General features: G+C 40.8%; 1 protein-coding gene across 1 annotated transcript in view; it reads right to left on the minus strand.

Annotated features, from left to right (window-relative positions):
• Positions 1 to 13,675, minus strand: part of abtb2b (ankyrin repeat and BTB domain containing 2b) — a 75,397-nt gene that overhangs the window by 44,208 nt on the left and 17,514 nt on the right. Inside the window, exon 3 of the mRNA XM_088079999.1 lies at positions 604 to 753. Within this exon, the coding sequence (XP_087936125.1) occupies positions 604 to 753 (150 nt within the window). The remainder of the gene's footprint in view (positions 1 to 603; positions 754 to 13,675) is intronic.

Below are 13,675 nucleotides of genomic sequence, written 5' to 3' on the forward strand. Positions count from 1 at the left end.
TGCAGCTACGTCTTTTACCAGTGCCTAAATTTACTGGGGGGAATTCAGAGTACCAGATAGTTTGTGATGATACACCCTGCTGGGAAAAATAAACCAGGGACAGACAGAGTACAATCAGGGGCATTTTCGGTTTATTCTCCAGAGCTCCATGTGCAGATAAAGTGTTAAATTGCTTATTTTTAGTGAGTGTGCATGACGTTCACAATAACATACACAATGGGGCTTATCTTCAGACAGAGATGAAGCTTTTAAAAAGTAAATCTTTTACCTTTGTTTGGCACTTGACTGTCTAAAATAACAGTCTTTTTAGAAGAAGAAAGGTTTCCTGTCTTCCAGTGAGCAATGTGAATATAATGATGTGTGTTTAGAAAGTGTTAAGAATATGGTAACGTATTTTTAAAAATCCAACAATTAGTTTATCTTTTCTGGGAAGGTTTACTTGTCTCTAATAACAAGAATGTTTTATAGTGTCTCTGTTTTACCTTTATGATTGTTCAAAGAGCTCAGAGGAATTCAATATATTAAACACGTAATGCGAAGAAAATCTGCTAATATTAAGGAGATCCAGGACCACACACATGATTCTGAACTAGGTGTACTCACTGAGTTCAGAAATGCTGCCCACACAGGTAGCCAGCAGGGACTGTTCCAGCGTCCTCAGCTCCAGCTGGGCATAGGCATCCTCCCTGCTGTCCACGGACGTCTGCTGGTTCTCTGTGTAGGGACTGAAATGAGCCGGAAGGGACAAAACACCTACAGAGAGAGAGAATGGCATTCATGGTTAATATCACAAGTTTGTGAGAGTTGCAAACAAGCCTCCATAACTTTAGCAACCATCTATTTACACTGCTTCTGCAGAAGTCCCAAAACAGTTGCTGGTGGTATTTACATAGTGTATTTGTAATCCTGGTAACATGTAATCCACACTGCTGAGGGCAAATAAACACAAAAGGGAACCTGAGCCTTGCTCTCAACACATTCAGGAAAATAAACAGCGCACAGTGACATCAGGCTAATTCAAACAAAACAAATGTACACTGCATCAGAAGCAGGCTGAGGCCTCACAGCAAAGATTATCAAGAAAGATGATCAAGTTAGAAATTCATTGTTACAGCAAATATTTATTTTCTTTTAAACAACGAATATTTTACAACATATATAACACATACAGTATGCACTTGATGTGTACTGGGCATATCTGCAGATATGTTGAAAAAGAAACAGGTAAAATAAGGATAGTAACAATACATTATAGTTAGAGCTGATATGACTTCAGTGGTAACACTCAGCAAGATAAAGGCTTGGCACGGATGCATATTTAGGATGTCATCAATCAACAGAGTGCTAAAAGGGTCAGAGAGCACCAGAAGCCCACGACCCTAATAACCCCTCTCCTGACCTTTATTACTTCGACACATTACAATAATATATACAGATGAAGAAGCAAATTATTGTGGTCCATCTTCTTGATTTTTATAGAAAACAGCATCCTTCGCCAAAAAAAACAGAAGAGGTTGTAAGGTTGAGTTTTAAATCTTGGTCCAGGATGGGAAAACTTTTTGTTTGATGAACTGGACTCTAAATAAAATTTAGGAAAAACCAAAATCTACCGTAACACTAAACAACTTTGACAAACATATTCACCGAGCAATTTACACATTAAATAAGTCCATTTAACAGTCAATAGTTTGACTAATATGCACTGATTACATGTCTTTCCTGCAGGATACTCCATCTACTATTACGGCTTGTGGTGTAACTACAGTCAGTCAGGGCACGTGTGGTATTTCCTCTTTGTACAGATTCTCTGGAGACCCTGTCAGCCAGACAAAACTGGATGCATACTGTTACGCAAAACATATGGGTATCTGTCAACAGTTTATGACTTACTTCACTTTATGAAATCAGATGACAGACAGATAAAGATATGTAATGTTTAAACACCAGGTTTGCTCCTCTATTTTACATGACAGCTGGTTGTCAAACTAATTGCCGGTGAGAAGATAACATCATTCTTACGTAACCTGAAGATATCATCCTGCTCTTTTACTGCTGTAACACCCCTTCTGACCGTTGTTTTCCAGTTCAAATAGATTGAAATAGTATCGAGTGAAGGAGAGAACAGAACAGCGAGAGCTGCTATTTTCTGCCTTTAAGTATCTATCTGCTGACTGTTAGCTCCCACACCCTCATTTGCTTTGTCTTGAGCAATTTGTGGTTGTGGAGGAACCTGAGTGAGTTAGCTACTATGTAGCTAGTCGATCTGGGTGAACACGGTTAGCTGCCCAAAGGTTAACCTTTATTTTGGCTTCGGTAGCAAGAGAGAGCTCTCTGCCAAGCCAGAGGAAATGAGTGGGTGATGGCTGGGGATAGAAGAGAGAAATGGAAAAGAGGAAAGGCGATCTGGGCAGGTTTGTGATTTATTTACAAAGCCTGAGGAAAAGAAGCCTCCTCATCTCAAACTCTCCCTGCTCCTCCAAAGGGAAAAGATGGGCTACCATCCCTAAAATGACATTGCCATGTGCTTCCGGCAAGCGGTGTCCTCTTGTCGGAATCTGAGAGGGATTTTGAAAAATAAAAATCCCATCACTATACTCTGAAGTCTGAAGTCTCTCCTTCTAACACCCCATGACACAAGAGGAGATTGAACTTTGTAATAAGAAAAGTTATAATAAAACAAAAAAAAAAAAAAAAACAATATTTCACTCATAAAACTTTTTATAGAATATACTTGTATTGACAACTTTCTGCACAGTTAATTGTGAGATATGGCTTAATGTGTTTACAGTAAACATGTACTGTTCCCAAAGCTGAATTAAGTTTCCAGAATGTATACAGGGAGTTTCTCGGGCATACATCAAAGGTATGCCAGACTTGACAACCCTTCAGGTTAACAACATTAATGTTCCATTTTAAGCATCTAGTTTTTTATTCTTTTCACTCAACTGCAAGTATCCACAAAGTCTGTATGAGGTGATGTTTGAAAGCAACAATTATAACTTATTTAGATCTCTTCCACAAGCAAGGGTGGAGTTGAAACTTATGAAATAAGCAGCAACTTTGATATCATCAATGTTTGGGTGCTGAGACTGCCTCATTGCAAAATATATGCTGGATGTAAGGCATACTGCAGTGAGTGTTTTATGATGTGAGTGTCGCAACATAACCTGAGCTGTCTGTCTGAACTGGCAAGCAGGGTTTGCTAATATAATATTGCAGAGTTTATGCCCCAGAGTGAGGGCTCTGTCTAATACATTACCTTGCTGCACAAACATACTGCTTTGTCATGCACACAGCAGTTACCATCAGTAGTACAGACACAAGCACAAGTAGTATATCACAATAAAAGTAAAAGTTATCTATGAGACAGGTACAGCATTTAATCATATGTGCTGCTGGGTGGAAGAATCATCCAGCCTGAATGACAGGCTGCATATAAACTGCTTTATAAAGACAGTGGGAGGGAAATATTGCAGAGAGCCCGACGTCAACATGATATGATGACTTCCTAAAAACAAAGCCTAGCATACAAGTAGAAAGTCACTTCAGTCCGCAGTAGTGAAGCATAAATGAAAAACACATTGATTGGATTAAAGATGTGTTCACTCTAGCAGAGTTATGCTGCCACAGGGAATTCAGTCTCATACAAAAAGTTTAACTCTGCCCCCCTCCCCCTCTCTCTCTCGTACCTTCTCTGCACCATCTGACATGTATAATATGTGCTGACTCCCCGTTCCAACACAATGGAAACGGCTGCCTCTAGCAGAGCACCACTACTACAAAGAACATGTGCATCAGACAACCAAACTGTACACAAGCTTCAACACATCCCCGTTCATTCGCAAAAGCACAAACATACCCACACACTCAGGTCTGTGCATATAAAGTATGTTTGCGCCTCTTTGATGCATCCCTTCAGGTATTTTGGTAATTATGATGAGAGTTTTGCTATCTTGGCTTGTTAATCATTCCTTAAAATGACTCTGAGTGCCCATGAACGTGGGTGAATCTTCTGGAGCACTAACACTTTTACAGGAATTTGTGTGATGCTCTTTTTCCCCCATTACAATCTGAAGGCCTTGGACCATCTTCTCATAGATGTATGTCATTTTCATGGCTGCATTTTCCGAGAGACCTCTCACATTATTGTGTTAACTTTCCCATGTTCTGCATACTCTCCTGAACTGCCTCCCTGTGTATACACCACCATGTTTTATGACCACCATAACTATAGTGGCCTCCATGACGGAGTGGTAGGTGTTCCTGTATGTGACAAGTAATGTGAATACCTCATTCAAAGATGGCTCGATTCCAAGTTATGACGGAGACTCGCGCCTCCTGAGGTGTAAGAGCCACTTTGAGAAATTCTGTCTCAGCGTGGGTGAGAGTGTGAAAAGAATCAATGTGTCGGCAGGTGTGTGCAAGCGTGTGTTTCTATGGAGGTGAGCTGTGGTGTGCAAATGAACTCCTCTGACTCCCTACAGTGTGATTCACAAAGAATATCACATTGATGTAATTACAGTCTTAAAACCGTGCCTATTGCATAAAATGTAACAAATGTTTCAAAATAGAAACCTAACAATACCTGAAGGATTAATTAAAACAGTATAATGAAGTGGTCTAAAAACTTAAAGCACAGCTCTCTTCTGTTTTTACTTCTACTAAAATAAGCCAATTAACTACTATTTAAAATTTCCAGCTCACAGAAATATCCCATGCTAAATTCTTTTTAAAACAAACATGTCAAACAGGAATTGATCTAATGTATTCTAAATTTTAGTGCTATAGCTTTTACAGAATAATCTTTAGCCTATATTTAGCATGCCAAAATAGATGTTTCTCAAACAAGGCAAAATCTTTAGAAATGTTAGTTTCAATTGATTGTGCCATATTCTTTCAAAGCTGTGGCAAATATTCGCACACCACCACACTCTCAGTAGTTCCCACAGTCCCACCCCGTTGCTTGCTTCACCGCTGAACCCCAGCCTGCGTCATTTGGGCCTGATGTAGGTCCACAAGCCAACCAGGGCCTGTCCCCACTACCACCACTAATATCACGAGCAGCAGCAGCAGATCCAGTACTACATGCATCATTTTTCTCGAGCGCTTGAAAAGGTTGAGGATAATACAAAGAGGAGGGGATGCGAGTAGAAGCTGAAAGAAGGACAGGGACTGAGGGTTGTGGAGCTTTGATGGAAGATGAATGAGTCATGCAGAGGAGGGATATAACTGAGGAGGGACTGAGGGGGAAAAAGACAGGAATATCTGAGACTGTGAAAAGGGTGAGGCAGGGGAAGACAAGTGGCACAAGGGATTCATTCTTTTGCGGCCGTTATGGTTCCATTTCTGAGGTTGACCCTGCAAATGTCATATGGGAATGCAAGCTACAAATCACAGCTGAAATTTACCACAAAGCCTGTGCCAGTCCCTAGCCCATCCAAACTATCTCTCGAAACCATTACAGCTCCTCCTAGCTCAGCTAAGCTATCACTCACAGTGGACATACTGCCATAACAAGATCACAAAATTCCAACTACTTTTTATAATACTGAGAGTTTTTGAAACTTTGCCATGCTGGGTTATCACCTCTATTGGGAGCTTTAATGAGTCGTATTGCATTAATAATATTGCCATCAAATTAGATCTGAATCTACTGTTAGGAGTCCATAACAACTTTGAACCTGCTAATAAAATGTGCCAGGAAACACTGTGAGTCAAAGCTAATGGATCTGAACAAATCACTGTCTTTCCCACAAGCCTTGACTCTCATTCTTTGTTGCTCTGAAATCTCATGTTATCTCCCAATGTCACAACTAGCTCTACTTGACACTAAGTTTGTGTTTTTTGCACATGGCCTTGGTAGCAGCATTGGGGAAGAAAATACCTAAGCTTTGAAGGACATCAGTGCTTCTCATACCTACTTTTTTCAGGAAATATTTGGGAGATATTTTAATTTCACATTCAATAACAAGCCAGAAAAAACAGGTCTAAATTTTCCAACCATGGCAAAACCTCACACTGTGAATCAACTTTGGGCTTAGTTTCTAATTTTGCATTTATTTAAGACATACTGTTCATTATGCCAAGCTTTCATGAGTAAATGTTATCATAAATCACAACTTGACAAGGCTGAAAACTGAACAACTGCATGACTGTGATACAAAAAAATGAAAAAAAATGGTTAGGTCACAAAGTATTTCACAATAAATGGTTCCTGTGAGAAGGATACAAACCTCGAAGGTTTCTTTTTGTGTTGCCATAGTCTTTCACATTTTCTAGTTGCATTTCTCTTTCCACAAGCTCATCTCTGACAAAACTGCATTCTTGGATCTTGATTGGTCTGTGTGTGCGGCTTTGTTTTGTCTACCGTGGAGAGTGTATGAAAGACAGAAGGACATGATCAGCTTTACTCCTACTGTATGCTCTCAGTAAGCTGAGAGAAAAACCCCAAGTCTCAGGAGAGTGTGTGCACACACACACAAGCTCACACAGCAGTGAGCACCTGCCTTGTCTCCTTTAACAGCCTCTTCATTCATTACAGGGTGGATGGATCAGAGAGTCGGGAAAAGGGGGCTTCAAAGACACTTCCCCTGCCCAGAAAGGAGCTCTGATTCTGGGCCAGGGGGCTACACGCTAGTCCCTGTGTGGAGGCTGGAGGGTGGACAGTCACACAATAGTATAGTGTTTGACCGGGCTGTTATGGGTGTGTATCACCCCCACGGTATCCTGATCGCCGCGTCTTTCACACAACAAAAGACACACACATGCTTGAGCTTCATTTCATGTCAGTGGAATCAGTCAGCCAGATGTGACCCTTCACTCACAGGTCCGGCCTCTTGTTTTCCACACTTAAAGGCACCAAAACACCTGTTTTTCACCCATCAAACTAAACCCACACACACACACCACATTCTTCTCAGCGTGTCTCAGAGTTTGTGTGCCACACACAGCTCTTCTGTTGGACGCACTGAGCATGATATCTAAAAGAATAACAGTGAGATTGATGAATGAACTTTATTGTGCGTCGAACCAGAGGGATAAGCTCCATTCAGTTAACTGCATATAGGGTTAAAAATATCCATGTGTTTGCTTGTCCTGGCGGACCCTCATCTCGTTCCTTATCTAAATAGAATCCAAGTGGGACAGAGGGGCATTTAGAAACTTAAAGTGGTCTATTAGTATTTGGGCTTAAAATAATCATTCATTTGACGAGGTAGCATATAAGCGTTTCTTTCAAAATACAAACTACCTATGTGGATTTGGGGACAGACAGAGAAGCATTCATAAGCTGGAGCTGCTTACAGTACACTTGACCTTTCACTGGAATATTCGTGTGAGCGATTCGAGATGTTTCTGATTTAAAAGGGACCACAAATACTGATCTCTGTCACAGAACCACACACACACACACACACACACACACACACACACACACACACACACACACACACACACACACAAATGCCTGTTCAAGTCTGATAAAATACCAAACTGTGATAGACAACTGAAGTGGGGTCTGGTCGATGTCCCCTGACACCTCTGGTGACCCCTGGCTGCAAGGGGTCATAGGTCAGAGGTGGCTCTCAGCTGGGGCTAAAAGAGGAAGTAACCTTATCAGCTGTGTAAAACGTGGCTTCCCAAAGTCACTGAGTGAGAACACCCACACACATCATTAACCACTGCGAGACACAAGCCACCATTGAAAGAGAAAGAAAGTTGCTATATTTAGTAAATGTGAAGGAACCACATGTAGAGTTAAAAAGGATTTCATGTTCTTGATCAGCCTGCTGTTTTCAGGCTGTTGCTGTTATCCAGCATTAAGCTTTTGGCTCATAAAGATGTTTTCGAGGAAGTGAAACCACAAAGAAGGTTAAAACTTAGATTTGAAAGTTTAAAACAAAGATCTAAAAGTGTGAAACTTAGTTCCTGTCCACAGGCTTTAAAAAAGATTTTTGGATCTGTCCATTGTTAGAAGTCTCCCTGGAATCCCAGCGTGCAAATCCACAAAGATTAGATCTCAATCTCCACACTGGGTACAGGGTATCTTTGGAAGAAGCATGCTGGCTGTGTTCAGAAAGTTTGACATGAAAGTTTTCCAATATTGCGAATATTACACTGAAAGTCTTGGAAGATATAGAGCTGTTACTATAACCATAGCAAGATGGCTTAAACATTTAGTATCACATAAAATGCTCTTGAGAAAGTCTGAGGAGCTAATGCAAATAGGACAAATTTATTGTTTATTATCATTTTTATTAATAATAAAAGTAAGAATTGCTCATTTTCGTGTAAGTTTGCTGGTTTGATTGACAACAGCTAGCATGGAGTAGTGATGTTGAAGAGGAAGGACCACACCAGCATCTAAATGGCCTGAAGTGACATCTGCAGGTATGTTTACATGCAGTTTGAGCAGCTAATTAGCTATCTTGCCTGCAATTTGATATTAGCAGCAAACATACCCCTGGTGAATGTTTGTTTGGTCGCTCATTCAGCAAGCTAAGGTACGCGACAAGATGTGTGTTTATGTATATTTGTAAGTTAGTTAGTAAGAGTGAGCAAAAAAGCTGATAAAAGCATGGTTATCCATCAATTAATGCAAGACTAACGGGGCATCATCATAAAAGCAAAAATTATACAATTCACATTTCTGTTTTTGGATGAACTGGTTCAAGCACTGCCACAATGTAACTGTTGAGCTGTAAATGTGATCAGCACATCAACAATGTACTATCACCACTCCCCAACACACACACACACACACACACACACACACACACACACACACACACACACAGAAGAATTAGGAGCGGTAGGATTCAAGATAGCTTTGGTTTCCCGCAGCCCTGAAAAATATCGCCATAAGCTCCTCTACACAACTAACCCTAATCCTAAACATGACTTCAGCGTTCTCCCCCTTATCCTCTCCCCCCGTTTACTCTCCCTCTTTCGCTCTCTAATCATGTTTTATATTTTACATTCCAGGCTGACTGTGGTGCCTGTGGCTATCTAGTCTCATTCAACATTCTCCCATTCCCATATGTGACGCCACTCCGCATAATGTGCAGCAAAGGGACAGTATAGCTCTATTATTGGATGACGAGTTCTTAAAGGTTTCACTGGCTTGTTGTACATTACTGGGGTTCGAAATACACTCTACTGGAGGCTGGTTTTGTTTTCATAATGACACAGGGCGACGGATATTATGCACACCCTGCAATAACACATCCATATAAACATCTAACCTCAAACCTGCCCCCTCATAATCAAATCCACTTTGGCTTTTGAGATGATGTCACCATCTAAAACACTGCCAAGAGGTGAAGTGTTTGAAAAATAAAAACTCAGGACAGCAAAATATAATGGTGGCAATACATGCACTTTAGTGTAGAGGACACTTCTCATTCTCATTAGTGTCATTTTTTAAAGCCAACATCTCGATCACCTCACTGCAACCATAATAAAGACTGGATCTTATTGGCTGGAACAGATCAAGGGAGGACTGTTTTATTTGCCCATTTTAAAAAGAAACAGTTAACCTCCCTTTTAAGAACAAGCTGCCCTCTATTCAGTTCTCTGACAAATAACATTATGGGAAGCAGGCTGGGCAAAGAGGCACAAAGTGTGTATGCGTGTGTGTGTGTTTGCACTAATTGCTCCCATTCTGTCTGTGTGATCAGCTCATTTTCTCTCAGCTGGACCCTCTAGAGATCGAGAACAGAGAGCCAGTCAGTTTGGATTGCAGACAACACGCTCATTGAGGAAAGGCCTGAACCTGAACTCTAGATTGTCGCCGTTCTCAGTAACACACGCAAACACACACATTAACATCGGTAAATCACAGACTGAGTTGGAAGTTCATATTCTTTTCAGGAGAGGAAACTCCAGTTAAAGTTTCCCAGCCAGTTGGCTATGTGGATCTCTCTCAGATGCCTAAAAACACTTGTGACTTTTCGAGTGTATGCTGTGTGATGGGTGTTTGAAACCACTTACCACCAAATAAACATTAACTCTGGCCCTTTGGTGTTAGCCAGATGCTAAGTCTTTTCATTGTGAAATTAAGTAGTTTCAGCCTTGAACTTAAAATTAACAACTGAGCAAGCACTGAACTCTAACCAGTCTGCAAGTAAAGGTATGCAAGTGGGCAAGTGCAAAACATGTTTTGAACAAAACGTTTTTGAAAATGAAGAAATATGAGGGTTAAAAATGTTTTGAACAGGCAGGACCGATTTACTAGTTTCATTTGCTCACCGTTTTCATAGCTGCACAAGTAGTTTTGTTTGTTTGTATCCTCTGCATGCAAACTACAGAGCCCCTTTCACACATGCACTAACATGCATGCATTTATCTGCTGAGCTCAATGTGAGAACACAAATGTCCGAACAAGTTGGATCTGATGTTAAACGTACTTTACCCAGAAAGCTACCTAGGGCAAAGTCTGTGTAATTCACTGCAAGAGAGTGGGCGTATTGATGACGCTTTCATCATTAAGCTCACACAAAATTGGAAGAAAACAAACCTCCGACAGTGAAGAAGAAGGTTGATATAGATGAAAACAGCAACAAAAATGTCTAACTGGAGAGACAGTGAGATTTGGGAACTTCCATGGGTAGGGGCTGAGGCCACAACGCCAGACAAAAGAAAAGCTAGAGACTTTTATTTATGACCAAATTATGAACCGGCTTCATGACCATGGTGTAATTCACATCTTGTCCTGCATCCTGCGCGTTCTCCCCAGGTGCCATCCCTCACCATAACAAAACAGATTATTTACAGTTGGTGAGAACATTTCTGTTCTGCTATTGTGTGCTACAGGTGTAAAAGAGGCACTCTGGCCAATATCATAATTCTTTGGACATCGTCTGGAGTTCATTTTAGAAAATGATAAGAATAGCCAAAAAAATGCGTTGAATTTCACATGTGGGACTCACTGTCTCAGTGAAATCATGCAACTTCCTCAAGTGGCTCATCAGAATTGACTTGCAGACTGATCACAGCTTGTATTTATTTGATGTTTTCTCATTGGTTTTGTCATTTATTAACTTTTACAATACAACACCTTTAAAAATAACATTATGATAAAGACTGAAATAACCTCAGCATGACAGCATTAGACATGCAGCATGTTGCACACGGACACATGATTCATTATCACTTCAACCCCTGCCTGAATAAACCCATATAAAGGCTCATTTTGTGACTCACCAATCCAATTACTTGTTAGACTGTGCTAGAACCTCTCTTTCTAATTCCCTCTCTCTTCTCTAATTCTTACACACTAAATTAAGCATTCACACATGATCTCAGATATTAATTAACAGACTTTGAGAGTGCAATGATGCGCCTTTGAGTGACATCAACAGACAGTCACAGCTTCTTCACTTTCAAAAGCTCAAGCAAATAAATTAACAGCATCAAATCCCTCCTAAATCTTGTGTTCAGATACAAACTCCTGTTGCTGCGGCATGGTTCTCACAGTCCAACAAGCGGTTTTGATAGAGGGACTTAGGAGTTTGACGTTTCAAAGAACTGGATCCAAATTCCCCCTTGTAAATCTAAAGCAGCTTTCTGCTGATTAACATTCCGTGTTGGGCTGGGTAGAGAGCAAAATCATGACGCAGAACGGGGTGAGTCAAATGGGGAAAAAAGGCATGGGTGGGGGGATGGTGGATGGATTACGATTAGGACTGGAGGTTCACTAACTCTTCCAATCACTCCTTTCCCTCTTTCTCCTACTCCCTCTCTCTCAAACTAAATCTTTGGAGTCTCACGGCAGAGTGGAAAAGAAGCTCAGCAAAGGAAAAGCAAACCACTTTCTGGGCAGCCACTGATAGTTGTTCACTCACGGACAGAAAAGTGTGTTGTAAAGCATGTTTGCATATCTCTCTGGTGTGGTTTCTGTGAAATGCAAAAAAATATATCAGGAAATCTAGGCTACCTTAAAGCTGTACTTGATAACGTTAATGTGAAAAACAAAAAATAACTTTTTTGTCATACCTGCTGAAAATGTCACTGCATCCAAACAGTAGTGCATAAGACAGATACTCATGTACAACTGAAAAAAAAGAAGTTCTCAAGTCCTCTTAGGGGACGATCACACTGAGACGCATGCGTTGGAGGCCCATCTGGAAAAACAGCTGGAAGCGTCTTGGGAGCGGGGCTGCGTGCGCATGGACAAAAGTGACATTGATGGGCGGTGCAACTCTGGGCCTTGAGGAGAAAAGTTAAAAATACTTCAAACTTGTATTCACGACTAAAAACCGCCAGTAAAATGCACTGCAAAGCAGCAAGAGAGCTGCGTCTGCCATAGGGAAACAATGGTTTTGCTTGCGACGCTTCTCTAACAACGAATCTCAGTGTGATCGGCTTCTTAGTACTTCTAATGCCATTTGCAAAATTTCACTGAACTTGAATGTAATACAACCAATCAAAGCCAAGGAGTCTCTAACACAGCTGTCAATCACTTCTAATGAACTGCAGTCAAACAGTCAAATTAGGCAGCACTGATGAAATATGAATCAAGATTCTGTAAGTGCATTGCCCTTTTCTCGCCTTAAACATATTCAGAAACATATTTTACCTACTGTTTAGCTGTAAAATGAGAAAGTTTGTGACCTGGGCACTATATTGAAAAAAAGTCAAGCTAAAATAAAACACTGACTAACTGCCAGAGCAAACTTCGCACGACTCGGCTCTGGCTGGCTATTTTCCATGTACTGGCTACTAGAAGCAATACAAGGCAAAGTGAGCGACTATTTTTTTCAAAGACTGCCTTGTACTAGTGTGTGGATGCACTGACAGTTTCAGCAAACATATCGAAAAATGTTTTTTTACAAAAGTTAACTGTAGCTTTGAGTATCAAATCCAAGAGGACTCATTATACAGATTGGCTCTTGTAAGTGTTGTATTCTGGCGAAGTGCCCTATACTACACTGCAATACTCATGGCAGCACTTTAATGCTGACATTGGTCAAGGTTGAGCTGACTGCGTTATACACTGTTGGGTACTTCTATACCATTGCATCACATTTTAGAGATGCTTATATGTGTTTGCATGTACCTCAAACTTGAACTTACTTGAGTTCATGCATTAAGTTATTTTCCATTAGTGGCCACATATATCTTACAGTAGTTTAAGTGATAAAAACCTGCACAGTCAGCTCAATAAACAAGAGACCACATTTACTTCTATAGAGATAGAAAACTATTTGTAGAGCATTGTTCTTACTACTATCAGGCTCCAATAAAGATTGCATTAAGAAAGAACAACCTCCCACAGAGTCATTCCATCCCATTATAACCTGCCATGGATATGATAAATAGAGAGAATGAGTGTGCATTATTTCATGGGCATCACAACTCAGCAGCATTTTACAGCAGTGGGCAGTGAACGGAGCAGGGCTTTGTTCAAAAGGCCCACAGCTCTTTTGTCTGCAGTAATGAGTAGGGCTGGTCCACTGACTCTACTGTTGTCCATGCCATTGTTGACAACAACTGTCCTGTGAAAGACAGAGGAGAGGTGGGCGTTGGATGCTGAGAGGGGATGAGTATCTGCCATAACATCGGATAGTTAGAGTGGGCAGAGGGTCTCATACAATTAGTCAAAAAATCAATGCTACTGTTGGAACATGTGTTAGAGCGACATACTGGCAATAAATCAATGGACCACCCAACCTCA

This window comes from Plectropomus leopardus, chromosome 7, assembly GCF_026936395.1.
Source record: "Plectropomus leopardus strain MGB_pleo_1.0 chromosome 7, ASM2693639v1, whole genome shotgun sequence".
In the NCBI taxonomy this organism is placed as follows: domain Eukaryota; kingdom Metazoa; phylum Chordata; class Actinopteri; order Perciformes; family Serranidae; genus Plectropomus; species Plectropomus leopardus.